At 39.5% G+C, this 21225-nt stretch overlaps 1 protein-coding gene across 4 annotated transcripts in view; it reads right to left on the reverse strand.

The window, feature by feature from the left end:
* Positions 1–21225, reverse strand: part of EHBP1 (EH domain binding protein 1) — a 491557-nt gene that overhangs the window by 327059 nt on the left and 143273 nt on the right. The window contains exons 1-2 of one of the 4 annotated variants that reach the window (XM_029231706.1): positions 19697–20031; positions 18455–18858 (exon numbers count right to left, since the gene is read on the reverse strand). In XM_029231706.1, coding sequence (XP_029087539.1) covers positions 18455–18558 — 104 coding nt within the window. In that variant the 5' untranslated portion in view covers positions 18559–18858; positions 19697–20031. Of the gene's footprint in view, positions 1–18454; positions 18859–19696; positions 20032–21225 lie in introns of those variants that run through there. The other 3 variants (XM_029231705.1, XM_029231704.1, XM_029231707.1) reach the window with 3 other exon arrangements.

The following is a 21225-nucleotide window of genomic DNA, read 5'->3' on the forward strand; positions in this document are numbered from 1 at the left end:
TAACAAATTTTTAAAAATTGAAATCATACAAGGTATGCTCTCATACATGATGGAATGAAATTAGAAATAAATAACCAATAGCTAGAAAACCCAAAAAAACTTGGAGATTAAACAGTGAACTTCTAAACAACACATGTGTCAAAGGAGTCTCAAGAGAAATTTTAAAATATTGAACAAATAAAAATGAAAATGTAACTTATTAAAAGTTGTGGGAACCAGAAAACCAGTGCTTAGAAGGAAATTAATGGCACTGAATGCACAATATTAAAAAAGAAGAAAGATCTAAAATCATTAATCTAAGCTTCCAATTTAGGAAACTAGAAAAGGGCAAAGTAAATCCAAAATAAGCAGAAGGGAAGAAATAATAAAAATTAGAGCAGAAATCAATGAAACTGAAAACAGGAAATCAACCAAAACCAAAAGTGGATTCTTTGAAAAGATCAATAAAATTGATACATTTCTAGCCAGGTTAACAAGAAAAAAAAAGAGTAAACAAATTACTAATATTAGAAATGAAAGTGGGCCCATCAGTACTGATTCTGTAGACATTAAAAAGATACTAAAGGGGGGCTTCCCTGGTGGTACAGTGGTTAAGAATCCACCTGCCAGTGCAGGGCACACGGGTTTGAGCCCTGGTCCAGGAAGATCCCACATGCCGCGGAGCAACTAAACCCGCGTGCCACAACTACTGAGCCCGCAGGCCACAACTACTGAAGCCCGCGTGCCTAGAGCCCATGCTCCGCAACAAGAGAAGCCACCGCAATGAGAAGCCTGCACACAATGAAGAGTAGCCCCCACTCACTGCAACTAGAGAAAGCCCGCATGCAGCAACGAAGACCCAACACAGCCAAAATAAATAAATAAATAAATATTTAAAAAATTGTGAATCACTACATTAAAAAAAAAAAAGGGCTTCCTTGGTGGTGCAGTGGTTGGGAGTCTGCCTGCCGATGCAGGGGACGCAGGTTCGTGCCCCGGTCCCGGGGGATCCTGTGTGCCACAGAGCGGCTGGGCCCGTGAGCCATGGCCGCTGAGCCTGCACGTCCGGAGCCTGTGCTCCGCAGCGGGAGAGGCCGCAACAGTGAGAGGCCCGTGTACCGCAAAAAATAAATAAATAAAAAAAGGGCTTCCCTTGTGGCACAGTGGTTAAGAATTTGCCCGCCAATGCAGGGGACACGGGTTCGAGCCCTGGTCCGGCAAGATCCCACATGCTGCTGAGCAACTAAGCCCATGTGCCACAAGTACTGAGCCTGCGCTCCAGAGCCCGCGAGCCACAACTCCTGAAGCCTGGGCACCTAAAGCCCGTGCTCTGCAACAAGAGAAGCCACCGCAATGAGAAGCCCATGCACTGCAACAAAGAGTAGCCTCCGCTCACCGCAACTAGAGAAAGCCTGCGCACAGCAACAAAGACCCAACGCAGCCAAAAATAAATAAATAATTTTTTAAAAAATACCTTAAAAAATATACTAAAGGAATATTATGAACAACTCTATGCCCATGAATTTAATTACCTAGATAAAACAGACCAATTTCCTGAAAGACACAATCTACTAAACCCCCTATAATGAGAAATGGGTAAGCTGAATAGTCCTGTGTCTATTAAAGAAATTGAATTAATAATAAACAGCCTCCTAAAACAGAAAGCACCAGGCCCAGAAGGGTTCACTGGTGAATTCTACCACACATTTAAGGAAAAAATTATACTAATTCTCTTCCAAAAAATAAAAGCTGAGAGAATACTTCTTAACTCAGTCTACGAGGCCAGCACTACTGTAATACTCAAACCAAAGACATTATAAGAAAGGAAAACTAAATACCAACATCCCTCATGAACACAGATGCAAAAATCCTCAAGAAAATATTAGTAAATTAAATCCAATAATGCATTTAAATAAAACGGGCTTCCCTGGTGGCACAGTGGTTGAGAGTCCGCCTGCCGATGCAGGGGACACGGGTTTGTGCCCCGGTCCGGGAAGATCCCACATGCTGCGGAGCGGCTAGGCCCGTGAGCCATGGCCGCTGAGCCTGCGCGTCCAGAGCCTGTGCTGTGCAACAGAAGAGGCCACAACAGTGAGAGGCCCGCGTACCACAAAAAACAAACAAACAAAAAAAACCAAAAACTACACACTACAACCAGGTGGATTTATTCCAGGTATGCAAGTCTGGTTCAATATTTGAAAATCAATTAATGTAATCCATTACATCAACAGACTAAAAAAGAAAAATTACACGATCATATCATTAGATACCAAAAAAAGCATCTAACAAAATCCAACACTCATTCATAGTAAAAACTCTCAGCTAACTAGGAGTAGAGGGGAGTTTCCTCAACTTGGTAGAGAACATCTACAAAAAAACTATAACACCATATATAATGGTGAGAAACTGGATGCTTTCCCAGTAAGATCAGGAACAAGGCAAGGATGTCCACTCTCACCACTCCTATTCAAATCATATTGGAAGTCCTAGCTAATGCAGTAAGATAAGAAAGGAAAATAAAATGTATACAGGTTGGGAGGGAAGAAATAAAACTATATTTGTTTACACATGACGTGACTGTCTATCTATGTACAACATCCCAAAGAATCAACAAAAAATCCTGGAAGAAATAAACAATCATAGCAAGTTGCAGGATTCAAGGTTAATATATAAAAATCAATTGCTTTATTGTATACCAGGAACAAACAATTGTAATTTGAAACACAATACCATTTGAATTAGCACTTAAAAATGAAATACTTAGGTATAAATCTAAATAAATAAATACACACACACAATATCTATATAAGGAATACTAAAAAACTCTTAAGAAATTTTTAAAAATCTAAATACATGGAGAGATTCCCTGTACATGGATAAGAAGACTCAATATTGCCAAGGTATCAGTTCTTCCTAACTGGATCCATAGATTCAATGCAATCCCAAGCAGAATATATCTGTGTGTGTGTATGTGTTATGTGTGTGTGTGTGTGTGTGTGTGTGTATTTAAAACTGAATCACTTTGTTGTACACCTGAAACTAACACAATATTGTAAATCAACTATACTTCAATTTAAAAAAAAAGAAAGTGAGGACAACTCATTGAATGAGAGAAAGTATCTGCAAATCACATATCTGACAAATATATAATACCTAAAATATATAAAGAACTCTTACATTGCACCACTAAAAAGATTAAAGACCCAATTAAAAATGGGCAAAGGATCGGAATACACATTTCTCCAAATATATATATGTAAATGGCCAATAAACACATGAAAAGATCGTGGCTAAACATCATCCAGCAATTAGAGAAATGCAAATCAAAGCCACAATCATATACCACTTTACACCCACTAGGAAAGCTAAAATAAAACAGACAATAAGATGTGTTGGTGACGGCTGGAGAAATTGGAACCCTCATACATTGCTGGTGGGAATATAAAATGATGTAGCCCCTTTGGAAAATGTTTTGGCAGCTCCTGAAAAAGTTGAAGTTATCACATGACTTACCAGTTCCACTTCTAGGTATAAACCCAGGACGGAAATGTTCATATCAACATTATTCATAATAGCCAAGAAGTGGGAACAACCCAAATGCCCATTTAGAATAAATAAAATGCAGTATATTCATACAATAGCATATGATTTGGTAAAGAAAAGTACTGATACATGCTACACGTGGATGAATCTTGAAACCATTATGTTAATTGAAAGAAACTAGTCACAAAAGACCATATAGTATGATTCCATTTACATAAAATGTCTGGAATAGGCAAATGAAGAGAGAAAAGTAGAGTAGTGGTTGCCGAGAGCAAGGATAGGGCAGGAGCAGGAAGCAGTGTTAAGAGGAAGAGGGGAGGGGAGTTCCAGAGGAATAGGGAGTGACTGATACTGAGTATGGGTTTCTTTTGGAAGTGATGAAAGTGTTCTAAAATTAGATGGTGATGACGGTTGTACAACTCTAGGAATACACTAAAACCACGGAATTGAGCACTTGAAAAGGGTGAATTGTATAGTATGTGAATTATCTCTCAATAAATCTGTTTTTAAAAATAAGAAGAAACCCAGAATAATGAAACTAGCTACATTCAGGGGTTGGGTGGAACAAGGGAAAAAGGACAAGGCAGCGGGAACAGAATAGATGGGATGGGGATTATACCCTTTAAAAAATAGCTCTTATTTGGAGAAACACATTAGAATTCCATTAATTAATAAGTTAATTAATTCAATAAGAATTGGGGGGGAGCTTTTCTAAAGTGGGATGCAAGTAAAAACGAATAAACCTATCGGTGTTTTGAATTAAAACATAATCACACTGAATGCTAAAACTAGTGGATGAAAGTTTGATAAGGAATAGGATATTTACAAAGAAAAAAACAGTAACTTTACAATTGGAGAAACTTGTTAGACAATATTTTAAGCAAGTGATCAAAGTTAACATCACCAATAATGGGACCAATCAACATCATGTGACTTTTTTTAAAAAAAGTTCTTATTTGAGGAACAACATTAAAATTTCATTAATCAATCAGTTAATTACTTCAACAAGGATAGAGGGATTTTCTAAAGTGAAATACAAATAAAAATGAATGAACCTATCTGTTTCGAATTAAAATATAACCACACTGAATGCTCAAACTAGTGGATAAAAGTTTGATAAGGAATAGGATATTTATATACACACACACATTTGATATGATGTAGTGAGTATGCAGCATCACTTTGGTACTCTTGCCAAATACTCATAATCTGAACCTAGTCACAGGAAACAATAGGCAAAACCAAATTCAGCAACATCTTCAAAAGTATCAAGATCAAGAAAAACTGAAGAACTCTATCAGATCAGAGGAGAGTAAGAGATGTGACAACTAAATGTAATGTATGGACCCTGGAAATTCTTCTTTTGCTATAAATCAATGTTTATTTCCTGATTTGGTAAACCTTGGTAAACCTTGGCTAGGTAAGAAAATATCCTTGTTTTTAGAAAATATACATTTAAGCATTTATGGGTAAAGGGCATCATGGTTAATGTTAAGGGAAAAAAAAATGACATACAGAGAGCAAGAGAGAGTGATAAAGCATGTATGATAAAATGTTGCCACCTGGGGAATTTGGGTGGCAGGCATACGGGAATTAATTCTTTGTACTACTTTTGCAACTTTTCTATAATTCTGAAATTATTTCAAAATAAAGTTTCCTTTAAAAAAAATGTTGCAACAATATACCCCCTACCAGAACCTTAGTACCAAAGGCAGTAACAATATCAAAAGGTTATTTTATAAATATAAGTCCAAACTGGTATAAATAACATAACTGAATAAATAATGAGAAAGGTCAACTCTGCCTTACAGAAGAATTCCAAACAATAAAAGAGGAATAAGGGAAATAGAAAATCATCATTAGAACACCGTAATAAGTGCTGCAGGCAAAACCTACTAATGAATTGGAAATTAGTGATCAAAACTTTAAAGAGGGGCTTCCCTGGTGGCGCAGTGGTTGAGAGTCCGCCTGCCGATGCAGGGGACACGGGTTCATGGCCCAGTCCGGGAAGATGCCACATGCCGCGGAGCGGTTGGGCCCGTGAGCCATGGCCGCTGAGCCTGCGCGTCCGGAGCCTGTGCTCTGCAGCAGAAGAAGCCACAACAGTGAGAGGCCCGCTTACCACCAAAAAAAAAAAAAAACTTTAAAGAGAAACAGGATATTTACATAACCTCAAAATATCTCCCCTCTAAAGTTTATTAATTCTGTGGTGATTCTAACATATATCCACAAAGTTTTTAATACCTCTCCTTCCAGGAACTGGAACTTAATTCTCCGCCCCATGTGTATACTGGACTTAGTGACTGGTTGCTAGTAAATAGAGTATGGAAAGGGATAGTAACTTAACAGTGGAGGAATCTGGCAGACTCCACCTTAACCAACTGATCAAGGTGAAATCAACTGTAATAAGCCATGTTGATATCATGTGCCCTCTGATATGATGTGATGAGAGCACTTCACCTCTGTGGCGTCTTCCCCAAATCCATAACCCCAGTCTAATTAGAAAAACATCAAACTCAATTTGAGGAACATTCTACAAAATAAGCAGCACTCTTCAAAACCATCAAGGAAAGACTGATGAACTGTCTTAGATTGGAGAAGACTAAGGAGATGTGACAACTAAATGCAACATGGTATCCCGGTTTATACCCTCAAACAGAAAAGGGATATTAACGGAAAACTGGTGAAATCCAAATAAGTCTGTACTTTGGCCTAATAGTATTGTACTTAGGTTCATCTCTTAGTTTTGATAAATGGCCATGGTAAATTTATTTACCCTAATTTCACTCAAAGGAAGCTGGGTGAAAAGAATACAAGAACTCTCTATGTTATCTTTGTAACTCTTCTGTAAACCTAAAATAATTTCAATAAAAAGTTTAAAAGTAAATGAATTAACCAATTTTTAAAAGATTATTTTGTAAATTAGAGTACTCTTCAAATTAAAGTTGAACCATTAAACTCAATTTCTAAGCCCACTTATTGCATGAATAAACTCAGTTTCAATTAAGTTACTTTGCCATAGAGTATATTACTACGTGCTCTTTGCATTGAATGGTTGTTGGAAGGGGATAGAGGAGAATGAAAGCTAACATGTGAAGGAAACTATTTGCATGTGGTAAACAATCTTTTGGAAGCTTAAGGGAAATGATTGGAAAAGACTAGTAAAATAGAATAAAGGTAAATTAAAAAGATTAAAATTACCATACTAACAGCACCCTATAAACAAAGGGGAAATGTAGAAGGTTCCTTTTAGAAGGATAACAATGACAATAATATAGACAAAGGACCAAAAAGAGGCGAGGAAAATGTTAAAGGCTATCACAAAAGCCTATACTAGAGGTTCCCAAACTTTCTGGGTTGACAAAGCCCTAATTAGTGTGTCAGTAATTTTTTCATAGGCCAAAAGAAATACTTAACCATTCTGTTTTTTGGGGAGTTTTTTGCGGTACGCGGGCCTCTCACTGCTGTGGCCTCTCCCGTTGCGGAGCACAGGCTCCGGACGCGCAGGCTCAGCGGCCATGGGCCCAGCTGCTCCGCAACATGTGGGATCTTCCCAGACCGGGTCATGAACCCGTGTCCCCTGCATCGGCAGGCGGACTCCCAACCACTGCGCCACCAGGGAAGCCCAACCATTCTGTTTAAATAGTCAGGTCCAAACAACTTTAGAAAAATGTATGTCCTAACAAGTTGTGTTGAGTACTGCTAACTTCTCAAACATTAGATTCAGATTGGACACGACCTTCCCCTTTTCCTGTTTCATATGGATTTTCACATGGTACTTGCTTTTTGTCATAGCAACTACCAAAAAGTCAGCTTTGTAAAAATATGGTATCACTGAAAGGAATATACCAATCTAATTTTGCAAATGAGCTACCTCAAGCTTGTAGTTTGTGTGGTTTCCAATAGATGTTGCTGTATTTCCCTCAACATTTTTAAGCATCCCTTGGCACACCTGTGCGTTCTCTGCGGTGCTTTCTAGGCTCCTCAGTGCACACTTTGAGAACCATGCACCTTGGCAAAAGATGACAAAGGATGACACCAAGGCATTGGCAACAGAAAAATTGGAGAGAAAATTAAGGAATCTTCAGAGAAAAAACAATCAGCAGCTCTAGAGATGGTGCCTGGAAGTACAACAGTGCAGGTACTTGAGAAGCATCAAAACTTCTCTTTAAAAAAAAAAAATTATTCTATCTTTAGCTATCCCCAACAGTCCTTGCTTCTATGGAAGAGAGCAAACTTTTTTTTTAAATGAATAAATGAACTGGTTCAAATGTTTATATTAATTTGACAACTTTATATGTGGCATAGCTAAAGTACATTGCTCTCACTTTTAGCACACACATGCACACACATTACAAAACAGCTGAACCAAAGGAAAAAATTTCAATTCAAATTTTCAACTTAATAATTTCTGGAGTACCAATAGGACCTGTCACCTAACACCTGCCAAAGCTTTACTTTACACAGATATTTGAGGAGGACTCAAATGTGGTAGTTCTAAAACCTGGCTTGATGATCTTAAGCAATTGAGGAACTTCTAAAATGACAGATTTGCCAGCACTATTCCAGACCTACAGAATCAGGACTTTCCAAAGACAACAGCAATCACCTTATCTGCAGAGTGCCCCAGCAATTCTGAAATTAGCCAGTTTTGAGCGGAAATGGCTAAAACAGCACTGTCCAACAAAACCTTTTGTGATGATAGAAATGTTCCATATTTGCACCATCCAATATAGTAGCCCCTAGCCACATGTGGCTAGTGAGCCCTTGAAATGTGGCTAATGTGACTGAGGAACTGAATTTTTAATTTTATTTAATTTAAATTTAGATGTAAATAGCAACATGTAGTTAGTTGCTCCTGTATGGCACAGCATAGAACTTGATGATCTATGTTAAATATTCATTCTTCTAAATTTTCCAACGTGTACCCTTGATTTAAATTAGATGATCAGAAAACTAGGTTCCTCAGCCATATTCTCTCATACAGGGTTGTTATAAAGGGTCAGTATAAACATTATCCTATTTAAAAGTCTGAGTCTTTTGTAGTTTGAGACGTTATCCAATGTCATACATTTTTTTCATAATAAAAATCCTGCTTTAATTAAGTTCTAAGAAAAGTCTCTGCAAATGAGTTTGAATATTTTCTTTAGCCAGAAGGTATACTCGGTGAGCCAATGTGCTTCCTTTTTTGCCACAGCTGACAGTAAACTCAAAACCAACTCCAGTGTCCAGCGGTAACTCCTCTTAAGTGCCTAGTAACATGTACTCTGCTCCTCTAAGACTATCTCTGTTCTATTTATATCCCTAAATTAGTCAACATAGTGTTATTTTATATTCTCAAGCTGACAAACTCTTTTGGACATAGGCAGAGTATCAACTTTTAAAGTGATAAATTCTTTGCATTAAAGTCATTCTTTTTTTTATTGTTAATGCAGTAATAAAGTCAATTTTTAGAAGTGGCTTTTTTTAAAAAGAAGTATTTCAATAAAAACAACACTGGGATTAATAACATCAGGAAATTTTTGTTTTGTTTTGTTTTTGTTTTTGTTTTTTGGTGGTACGCGGGCCTCTCACTGTTGTGGCCTCTCCCATTGCAGAGCACAGGCTCCGGACGCGCAGGTTCATCGGCCATGGCTCACGGGCCCAGCCGCTCCGCGGCATGTGGGATCTTCCCGGACCAGGGCACAAACCCGTGTCCCCTGCATCGGCAGGCAGACTCTCAACCACTGCGCCACCAGGGAAGCCCAGGAAATTTTTTAATAGATCAAACTTACCAAAGAAATTCTTTAGGTGTCTATTAGCAAAGCGGCCTAAAAATATCACTGTAAGAGTGAAAAATAAGACACACATATATGGCATTCTGCAATAATTTTACTGTCCCAATTTCACAAACTCAGTTCCACTCCTTTTAAAAAATATGCAGAATATGAACATCCCTATTGAACACTCAGTTAAAAATGCTTGTACAATTTTTCCTTTAGCACACTAGACTTTTTATGTTATGCAGTGAACTACTTCAGTGACTCTTCTGTTGATATGTTCCACAAAATTAGAACAAACACATTGATGCATCAATAGCACACTTCTACAAATGCCTAATTTTAAGTTCCCTGAGCATCTAATTACAAAACTAAACTGTCATAAGAGTAGAACATCTTCGCATAATCCCTTACAATTCATTTAAAAAATATACTACCAAAAGACACAATTTATTCCATGGGGCCATTATAAAAGTCATGATAGGGAAAAAGAAATTTGAAGGAAAATTGTCATAAAAAAATATATCCTAAACATCACAAATAGTCACCACAGGGGACACACACACACACACACACGAATGCCGGCAAGTTAATTCTACTTTGGAGGAACTAAGTTAGTTTCCTTATCCATATTCTTTAGCTGAAAATCACTTACTTAAAGTGGTTATTAAAAAAGAAATAAAGTTATAAAACCATATGAACCCATTTTGCTCCAGAAGCAAAAAGATGTAGTTCCTTTCCCCAAAAGCCGAAGTACTGTCAAAACTTAGTTCATTTCAGCACAGCACTTCTGCTATCAGGCTCCTTGGTCTACTTCCACCTCTCAGGTCACTCCAGCCTTCTGCGCTAGTTCATCTTTCTCAAACACTCTTAAATGTTCAGGTTATATTTTCAGTCTTCTTCTCAGTCACTCTACTCCTTTTCTCTAGATAGTTCTTTTCACCATGTAATGCTTAAATAATCAGATAAAGACAATGGGCAATATTTACTGAGTGCTTACTATATGTCAGGCACTGTTCTAACCACTTTACATGTATTGTCTCATTTAATTATCAAAACAACTCTACGCTGGAAGCACTGTTATTACCCTCACCATTTTACAGATGAGGTACTAACAGATTAAGTACTAGACTAGTACCAGACTCTAGATTCCACAAACACTAGCTGTAACTCCAATGATTTAGAGCAGAGGTTAACTTTTTCTTAAAGGGCCAGATAATAAATAGTTCAAACTGCAGCCATCCAGTCTATGTAACAACTACTCATTTAGCATGGGTAAGACGCCATTTAGTATGACGGCAGCCATAGACAATATGTAAACCAATGGGCATGGCCGTATTCCAATAAAATTTTATTTACAAAAGAGGCCGCTTAGATCAGGCCAAAGTTGTCAATGATCTACAGGCATACTGAGCCTGGTGTCAAGGCAACTGTGATGTAAGCACTGCAATATCCAATTATGTCTTTATGGCATAAAGACGCTCCACTATTTTCCTTAACCCATCACAACTGAATTTTGTATAACTGAACTTCACATAGACTAAACATTTAAAAGATAGATAAAATACTCTACATAACAATTCAAGTTTAAAAAAGAATTCAGTCCAAGAAACACAAAAATAACTAACAAAGTAACAACTCAATTTATTCTCTACTAAAATTACATCTACCTCTGACAATTCATCTTGTGGAAAAGAAGACTGTCCTGTTTTGTTTCAAAGAATAAGGTGTTTAACATTCACATAACTTGTAACAGAAAGTTTTGCAAAGTAAAACTTTTTGCCCCACCTCTCCTCTCATTCATTAAGATTTCAGCACCTGACTCCCTGTCTTAACCATTTCTCCTCCAATTATTCTCAGCAATTCCAAGAGCCACATAGATAACTTGTCCCATAGCCTCTAAATTCCCTGATTGCCCTCTTCACTTCCAAAAATCTTTTCCTCCATTTCATCTCAACCACCAACCACCATGGTCATACCCTAACAGCTACAGTCTAAAGAGAAATGAGAGACCCCAGAGGTACAAAAGATGACCCATTTAAATATAGGGGAAAATTCTACTTAAATTTATTTATTTTAAAAAATGAGAAATTAAGGTATACCCATATTTAACATATAAAGCATATTAATTTAAAATATATTAAAAAATATATTGAAGATATGTGCTTGTTTTTTTTTAACTAATAAGCAAAGGAGACCACCACCTATATCTTGTCATAACTGTTAACCACATCCTCCAAAATCAAACATCTCATTCTGACTCTTACCTCCCAATTTTCTAGCTCATTCACTCTGGTATCCCAAGCCCAACAACTATTTAATCGCTTTAAGATCTCAAAATCTTTATCCTCTTCACTCTTCCATTGACCATCCTAACTTTCATGTCCTTATTTTCCTCCTTTTCTATCCTATACTCCATGGTTCATCACTATAACCACTCCCATGCATTCACTCCCAATTTCCTTGCCCTTCTTTTCCTCACTTACACATTCCTGACATAAACCCATCCCTGGTTAAATCCAACTCTGCCTATTCCATGCCTGCACCCAAGCACTGAACATAACATAGCTGAATTAAAATATGCAAACATGCTGGGTGCATTCACTTTATATCTATGACCACAATGTTAAGAAGGTCCTCAGCACTAACAATCCTACATTTCCCTACTCAATTCATTCTCATTTTGACGATTTCATACTTCCTCTCTTGTCAATCCTTCAATAACTTTCTGTCACCTCCCTCTTGGATGATGACTTCTTAATATTATTTCCCTGAGAAAACAGAAGCCAACAGAAGAGAAAGTCCACATCCTTCCCCACCAAATCTACCAACCTAAATGCTTCCCTACCCATGTACTCTGCTTCCCTCCTTGTAACAATGAATTGTCCCTGCCTCTATTTAAGTTCAAGCTTTCCATTTATGTGCTGGATCCTGTTCCCTTTCTCTCATTCAAGGACCTTTCTCCTGAAGTTACTTCCTCTCCCAGCGCATCTTCAGTTTTTCCTTCTTTACCAACCATTTTCATCAGCATTAAAACGTGCTGCAACATCTTCCATGCAAAAGCTATACCTTACCTCTTGTCCCTCTTCACCTACTACCTAATTCTCCAGTTTGTAGCAAAATTTTCTAAGATAATTACCTATACTGACTGTATCCACTTCCTTTCCTCTAACCCAATCTAATTATGCTTTCATCCCCACAATTCCACCGAAACCATTCCTCAATGTCACCAACTCTTTCCAACTTGCCAAATCTAGTGGTCATCTTGCTCAACCTCTCAAAAGTATTTGACACAGCTAAACACTCCTTTCCTGATACATTTTGCACTTGCTTCCTTGGAAAGCACACATTCCTGATTTTCCTCCTACCTCACTACTGATTGTTTTCAGTCTCCTTTGCTGGCTCTTCCTCTTCCTCCCCACCTCTATATGTTGAAGTGTCCCAAGGCTCAATCCTCAGTCCTCTTAATCTCTATGACACCACAGAAAACTTCCTATAGGCCTATAGTTATAAATTCTATCTATACACTGCAAGACTCTAGCCTCTTCTTTCCCCTGAGCTCGAGACTCTTCAAATTAACTGCTTAATTAAGACCTCCAGCTGGATGTCTTCTTTTCTTAAAGAAAGCAAAGCCAATTCTTGATTTCTCCTTCACGCCAAACCTTTTCCTCCCTGGTGTTCCCCATCACTGTAATTAGTATTACATTTCACTGGTTACTCAGGCCAAAACCCTGCAGTCATTATTGATCCATCTCTCACTTTACACCGTATCTAATCCATCATTAAGTCCTGTCAACTACATCTTCAAAAAATGTATTTCTAGTTACATGGGTTTATACATTTGTCAAAACTTATTGCATTATACACTTAAAATGGATGCATTTTATTGTATGTAAAAGTGTAAGTTATACCTCAATAAAGTGTAGTAGGAGCATGTGTGTGTGTTACCTACATACATCCAATTATTTCTCACCACCTCCACCATTACACTGCTTTGCTACTTGGACTACTGCAATAGCATCCTAGCTTCCATTTTTACTCAGGACAGTTCATATTCCACAAAGTACCCAGAATAAGCTTTTTAAAATGTAAATTATATTACTTCCCTGCTCAAACCTCTACCACGGCTTCCTATCACATTTAAAATCCAAAAGCCTTACCATGATCTCAAGACCATATGTGATCTAACCCCTACCTACCTCTCAAACTTACCTGTTATCACTTTAGCTTGTTCTACTGTGTTGCAGACACACCAGCCTTCTAGATACTCCTAAAACACACCAAGCTTGTTTTCAATTATTATTTTTTTAATGTATTTCAAAAGTAGGTTTTTCACATCAAGGTGGATGTTCCTTTAGCTCACTCCATTAGAGCAACAGAGAAATGCTTGCTTAAGCCACCCAAAGAAGTGGATCTGGATGAGTACTTATTAATGTAATTTGGCCTTCGTAAACTCAAGTTAATACTTACAGTGCATGTAGCATTCTAACATCCAACTGGAAAACTAACTTGGGATCAGTTACAGAGGGCCTGGAACATCAGATTAAGGAGTTCATATTTTATCTAACAGGTCAGCGTCACACACTTAAGCACTGGGAAGAGCTAGTTTTTTACTTTTCAAATCCTGAGGTCACAAGGTTTGCAAAGAGTTGTGGAATAATGGAGAAAATGAGGGGTTACTTTCAGGGATATAAACATCTTTATGTACCTCTAGAATTTTGAACCGTGTGATTGTATTACCTATTTTAAAAATAAATTATAATTAAAACTATATTTAAGAAAAAGGAACTCTTACATGACAGAAAAACCAGAAACCAATATATTTATGCCTTTGGGGGAGAAGTTTACAGTACTTTAAATACTTTTTGAATGCCATAACTAAGACTTATATAGAAGAAATATAAAAACAGATAAAATATGTTCATATATGTAGAAGATATATAGACATACACAGAAAATATACATGCTCATAATGGTTCTCATCATGTAAGGGAGCTCCTATCAGAATTGAGCTCTGCCACAATGATACCACAACGTGCTAACTTTCAAGTAGTTTCCTCAAACACCCGAATAGCCATTGAGAGCTCATACAAGTGAAGACTTCTCTAAAATCTAAAGGGCTGCAGGTGATAAAAAGTACAGGATAAGAGACAAAGTAAGAGAGAAAAGACAGCACAGTCTCATTCTCTCAAACTCATCTCCAGCGGCCAGTCTCACCACTTGCCAAGAGCTACATCAGTTAAGTGAGGTTAATAATTAAATGACTTGGGGACAACAATAAGAGAAGAGGAATATGAACACTTATCATCTCCAAATTTGCTAGAGCCTCTACCTGGTTATCAAGGAGTGATGAGGAATAGGACTTCATAGTATAGTTTCCTTCTCTCAGATGAATAAAAGTCTTTCTGGTTTTTGTTCCTGACCTAACTTCTAGAGCCACTACGCCAAGAAAGAATCATGAATTAGACCCTGTTGAACTAAGGAAACACACCACCTTGGGCAAATGCAAAATACTGTAAGACAGCAACAAAGAAAAGTGTGAGAAAGCAGAAACTCCAAACCCTCTAATGTATAGAATCCATCCTTTGATCAAGGTAAAATGCTGTGAGTTTGCTCATGGCCTACATCTAAAAAAAGACGGCCTCCTGAAAGTCTTACCTTCATCCTGTTATCTGTCATGTCCAGGTTCATAACCTATGGCCATGACAAGAGAACATGGTAAACATTTCTCCTCTCCTTAATCACAGAAATAATGCGTTCTCCCTTGGAAAACATATCCTGATTCCCATTAACCTCTTCCATCAACAACCTCTTCCATTCCATGCCTTTCTTGAATCCATTGAGTTTCATCTTCATTCCCTTGAGTTTCAAATTCATGCAGAAATCAGTATACTTTACCCTGGAGTCATGAATGGGCACTTGGTAAGGTTGAAAACATTATTTTAAAATACTGCTTCTTAAACATTAATGTGCATAGTAGGTATCTCATTAAAAAGCAGATTCTGATTCAGTAAGCCTAGGGCAGGGCCTGAGGGACAGCCGTTCTAACAGGCTTTTGCAAACTCTCTTGCCTCTCAGAAAACACTTGAAGTAGCAAGATTCTAAAAGGCAATGGCACCTATATACAGTTTACCTACAAAGGCACAATCCCAATGCAATGCTAACTGTCCTTTCTTTTTGTAGTTTATTCCTTCTTCTCTGATTTATACTAGATCTATTTTCTTATCCTCTCAACACCTACAATTTATCTTCAATGCCTCTTTCCCTTTATTCAGTTGGCATCTCTAAATTTCCTTCCTCTCCTTTTATTTTTCCATACCACCAACACAATACCTAAAATGTAAAAGTAGCTGATAAAATATGTTCTTACAAGGTGTCCAAGTCTGTTTTTATTCTTATGTCCTTTAAATAGATTCTAATTCAGCACACATATCCAATAATTTAAGAATTCTTGCAAGCATCAACATGAGGAATGAAAAAAAAAGGATGTAAGTATAGAAATTGGGCCTAATCTGTATTTATCACAAGGACCCTATGCAAAGTAAGGCAAAAGGAATACTAACTAAAAATCATAACAACAAATTTGTATGTAATGAAAAGATTTTAAAGCTTTATTTAAGGATCCACCTATAAATAAAATTCCAGGACATCAAACAAATATATTATTCTTTGGGCACTGTCACCTCGTTAGCTTTAAACTATATTTTTAAATGAGAGGGGAAAATGCAAAATATTTAGAACTACATGTCTAAAAATTCTAGAATATCCAAATGTTTCTTGTGTTAAGGCCAGACCTTATCATAAAGATCTAATTTAACAGGTGTACCATAATGTCCAACCCTAAAAATAATTAAGCCATCTATTCACCTATAATCAAGTTAAATTTTCATCCTTGCTTTCACCTTGAGACACATTAACAATAACTTACACACTTTTTAAGGAAAAATAAAATCCAGGGATCACGCAAACTGTGAGGAAGAAACTCATGTTGTGAATAAAGGATCACCTGACATGTTCTATTTCCCTTAAGAAAAGAGATTCAAATTTAACCGTCTTAAAGTTGATGCCCCCAGCATACTGCCAAGTTAAGAAGTACTTGTAATCAGGATTTTCCTCATGTATTCCCTAGTTTAGTTAGTAGTACACCCAGTCCTCCAAGCCAGAAACGGGTATCAACCTAGACCTATTCCTCTCCCTCATCCCCACCCTTTCCAGACCCCTACTGAAATGACCACCAAGTACTATCCATTTTGTGTCCTAAGTGTCCCTCTGCTCTATTCTCTCCATTTCCTCTGCCACTGCCTTAGTCTAAGCCTTTTCTCTCACCTTATCTATTACAATAGCTACCATACCATCCCTGCCTCCAGTTACCTTTTCCACTGATCCTTACTCCACATTGTCATCCAAGTGATTTTCCAAAATATAAACCTAATGTCTCTTCTGCTCAAAACCTTTTCCTATCTCTCCATCACCCACAGAATAAAGTCCACGCCATGTATAACAGCACTTTACTTTTTATGATTTGAATCCTGCCTGCCTCTAAAACATCATAGCCCACTGCACTCCTCCCATCCTGCACTTTAAGCCCCATCATTATCCAACTACACTGCTTGAACTTCCAGCATGCCACATGCCTCCATGCTTTTACATAGGCTGTTGCTTCAGTCTAGAATATCCTTCATTTCTTCCCCTTTAGCTTCCTGGCCAATTACTATGAATCTTTCAAAACTCAACTCAGCTCCAAGAAAGCCATCCCACACCCTACCCTACCCTTAAAGAGTTGATTATTCCCTTGTCTGCCAACTTCGTAAGTAATGATGACATTTTATTGGGCATTTACTATGTGCCTGACATTGTTCCAAGTATTTTACATGTATTAACTCATTTAATCTTCACAATAACCCTTCCTATGAATTGGTACCATTATTACCTTTGTCGATATGAAAACTATCTCAGAGGAGTAAATAACCTGTCCCCAAGGATATCCAACTGTTAAGTGACAGAGACAGATAAAGATCCCTACATCATATTTATATTATTGCACCTATCACAGAGAATTTATTTACATGACTGTCATTACCCTGGACTGTGAACTCCTTGAGGGTGGGGATTATGTCATATTCAACTCTAAAGCCACAGAGCCTACTATAAAGTAGGTAATCAGTACATGCATTTCTTGAATTGCACATAAAGCAACATTCCTAACAAGTTCAAGAGAAAAGCATTCGGAAACTAGTTTCCAAATAAATATTCAAATATGCTTTAAGAGTTCTAGAGTAGAGGAAGCTATTTTTCCGTTTAATAAAAAGGATGTTAAAAAGAGAGATTAACACAGACATGAGATTACAGTCCATGTGGACAAGGAAATGGACTTACTTTTGCAGTAATACTGCTTAATCACTGCAATAAATCAAAACCCAAAGTACCATTTGCTTAAGATTAACTTTTTTCCTCTGACTAAATAAGAATTCTTCTTGCTTATCATTCAGGGCAGTGAAAAGAAAGCCCTAAATTTACTTTGCTCAAGTGGAAAGAAGCAAATCATAGACCAGCACTACTAATTGCTTCCTTAAGTCTGGCCAAGAAATGTATCCCATTAGGCAATTAAAATAAAACACAGTTGCCTGACTAAGCACAGAACAAAAGAATTTCTAAGGTTGTATGGACTGGCACTCTATTATGCAAATAATGAAAAGTTATTTTAAGCAAAAAAAATAAAGATCAAGAACAAATTAAAACAGATTATCACCACCCCACAAGAACAGATTTCCGTATTAAAACTATTGAAACATAGACATATGTTACATCAAAACATATGCATATATGTTTACAATATTTCAATAGCCATTCTTCATGCCTCCTTTAAGTTATAAAAATCAAAGTTATTCTAAGACTAATGATGAAAGACCTCAAGACCAAATCTACTGTACTTAGTGTGCTCTCATAGTTACAGTCCTCTGAGCCATACTGAAGTGCAGTAATTAAAACCCACAGGGTCGGTACCAGCAGCAACAGTGCACACCACAGTACTTGTTAGAGTAATCTGCACCCCACCCAGCTTCTACACACTAGTGCACTACAGAAAGGTAAATCTGCTGTCAGAAGCAGCAGAGTTTAGGCCACAGTGAGTTTACGCCACAGCACAGCAAACTCTACGCCCAGGCACTTCTTACCATTTCTTGGTACATTCAACCATCAGCTCCTGGTAGGAGGCCACAAACTGGAACTTGGATGCGTGTTTTCCCACACGCTGTAGTCTCTTCCAAACTGAAGCCATGATGATCAGTCAAAACAGTGGAGCAGTTCTGGGTTAGCAACACAGCAGCTTTAACAAAGCAGAGGGTCCAAAGCAAAGGAGCTTTGCACGTATGTCTGTACTTTAAAAAACTCAACTACAACTTGAAATGATGTTTGGGGTCCATAAGTCTTCTCCCTGTTTCACAGGGTAAATCACATCTTAGATGAATGGCCCAGTCAAGAACAGTATGACACACATCACAGGATGAGTGAGAGGAGGTTCCCTCATGGAGACATCACCATTCCACCTCGTGGGTTATATGATGTGTATTCTGGAGGACTGAAAAGCAAAACAAAGAGAAAAAATATGAGGAGAGAAGCATGAGAAGTGACTAACCACCCATGTTAGATAACACTGCAACAGACAAGCCCAGTTCTCCGCATGTTTTTCAAACAATGAAACAAAACACCAACCTCAAAAGCCAGTAACATCAAGGATGCAAGACACCAAGGAAGAAATTACAATTCACACCAAAGACGTGGAGCAACACATCAGGTAATCAGCATCCACAACGATCGAGAGGCAAAAGTCGGGGCCCTACCTCCCTCTCCTAGCATCACAGAAGGGCGAGCAGAGCGGGAAAGTCTAGGGATGCTGTTTAATGTCCACCGCCAGTCAGAGGAAGAAGTGGAGTATTTTAAAATAAACTTTGTTTTTCAGCCGATAGTGAATAGCTCTGAGTCCTAGAATATGTGCGTGGAACAAATTAAGGAGCGGGGAAGAACGCTGCTGTTGAGTCGGAGGGGGAAATGGATGGGGAAAAAGGAGTGGAGGGAAATCTCAAGGCAGAGAGAGGGCAGTGTCCCGGCTCCAGGCCACTTGGGCTCTCCTCCACCTTTGCTGCCAACCGGAGGGAAATGGAACTCCTGCCTAGGCGTGAAGCAATGACCAGCGAGGCAAGTGCACGGTGCGGGGTGCAATGCCTCCCTCCCCCATCCTCAGGGAATAGTCCGCCGAAGCCTCCTCTCCTCCCGCACAGAGCCCAGACCCCTGCCCCCCAACTGAGGCAGGCGGTGGCTCGCCAGCGGTCCCTGTCACCCAGGCGATGCCAGAAGACCCCAGCCCGGTCCCAGAGCCCCGGTCCCACCGCACGTCCACTCCCGCCCCCTCCTCACACCTCTAATCCCGCTGTCGGGCTGAGTCTGGCCCGGTTCCCTCCTCAGCGCCGCTCCTCCGTCGCCGCCGCAGCAGCAGTCGCCGCCGCCGCCACCGAGTCCTCCATCCCCGCCGGAGCCACATGGAACAGCCGAGCCAGCCGCGGCGCTCCCGGGAGCCGGGGTCTGCAGCCCCTCAGGCGGACGGCGCGCCTCACGCCCGCCCCCTCCCGGACGGAGTCGCCCCGCGACCGTCCCCCACCCTACAAAACCCTGCCAGAGCCGCCGCTCAGCGCCCAGCACCCCCTCCCCCGCCTTTCTCCTCCGCCACCACCATCATTACCTCCCCCGCCGTACCTCTCACACTAACCCTACCCACGGCCGCTCAACCTCCGTCCGCCCCGCCGCCATTGGCCGGGCCCCGCGCTTTCCCCGCCCACCTCGGCGGCAGGGCCTTTAAGGGGCGGGGACGCCTCATTGGCCGACCCGAGTGCCCATCACAGGGCTCCACGCCCCCCTCCCCCGCAAGTTCTGGAGGTGTTTTTTTCCCCAGCCGGAACGCGGTGTACAGTATACCCTTCTTTAAGAAAAAAAAAAAAAAAAAAAAAAAACACTGGAACCCTCTAAGGACAATCCCGCCCATTCCTCTGATTGGCTTCGAGAGGGAAGCGATAGGTGGGAGGAGTAAGGAGTGTTTATAGTGATCTGAAAGGTGGTTGCTGAAGGTGGATGTCGGTCAAAGGCATGCCGGGTGCTGGGCGGGGTTTCTGTCTGGAGTCTGAGAGCAGAACCCGCGACTGGCTTCGCCGCAGCTGTGGGCTGTGCGGCTACTGGGGTTTTCTCTCCTTTTCTCTCCTGTCCCCACCCTAGGATCTGGGTGTGCTCTCTCCGCTACTAGCCGCTAGGGTGTTTGCGAACACAGTCTTGGTTTCACCTCCTGGGGTTTTTCCTCTGACAAACTGAAGTAATGACCCGGCCAGCCCCCGCCTAACATTTAGTCAACTGGTCCTCAGTGAACCAGATTCAGTAAGCTGAGCTAGGCACAAAATGTTCACGGTGCAATTTCTTCTTGTTCTGATTCTTAAACAGTTCTATGAATCTTATTCTTCTGGTAGGAATTGTAGATGAACTTGGGAGTGGTTGGTGTGTAAGAAGGGTAGTTAGAGGCAAAGGAGAGGATGAAATAACCTAAGAAGAGTGTGAGGGCACGGGCACTTAACCTTGTTAAAAGAACCAAGGACCCTTTTGAGAACGATAAAGAAAGGCATAGATACTTTCCCAAGGAGAAATATGTCCTATCATAAGACACAAAAGTTCGCTTTCAGTTTTAGATGGTTCACAGACCTCTGGCATAGAGAAAGAGGACAAAGAATGAAATTGGGGGGTGGGGGGGAGAGAGGGCGAGGAATCTCAACATTTGAGGAAGAAGCAAAGTGGGAAAGAGACTGAGGAGGAAATGGTCAGAGAAGTAGGAGCACCCTACAAGCCATGGGCAAATTGAAAAAAGAGAAGGAAGCTAACATATGAAAAGAAAACAAGCAAGATGAATCCT

Source organism: Monodon monoceros, unplaced genomic scaffold (assembly GCF_005190385.1).
Source record: "Monodon monoceros isolate NGI ecotype Baffin Bay Population unplaced genomic scaffold, NGI_Narwhal_1 Super_Scaffold_19, whole genome shotgun sequence".
NCBI classification, from domain to species: Eukaryota; Metazoa; Chordata; class Mammalia; order Artiodactyla; family Monodontidae; genus Monodon; species Monodon monoceros.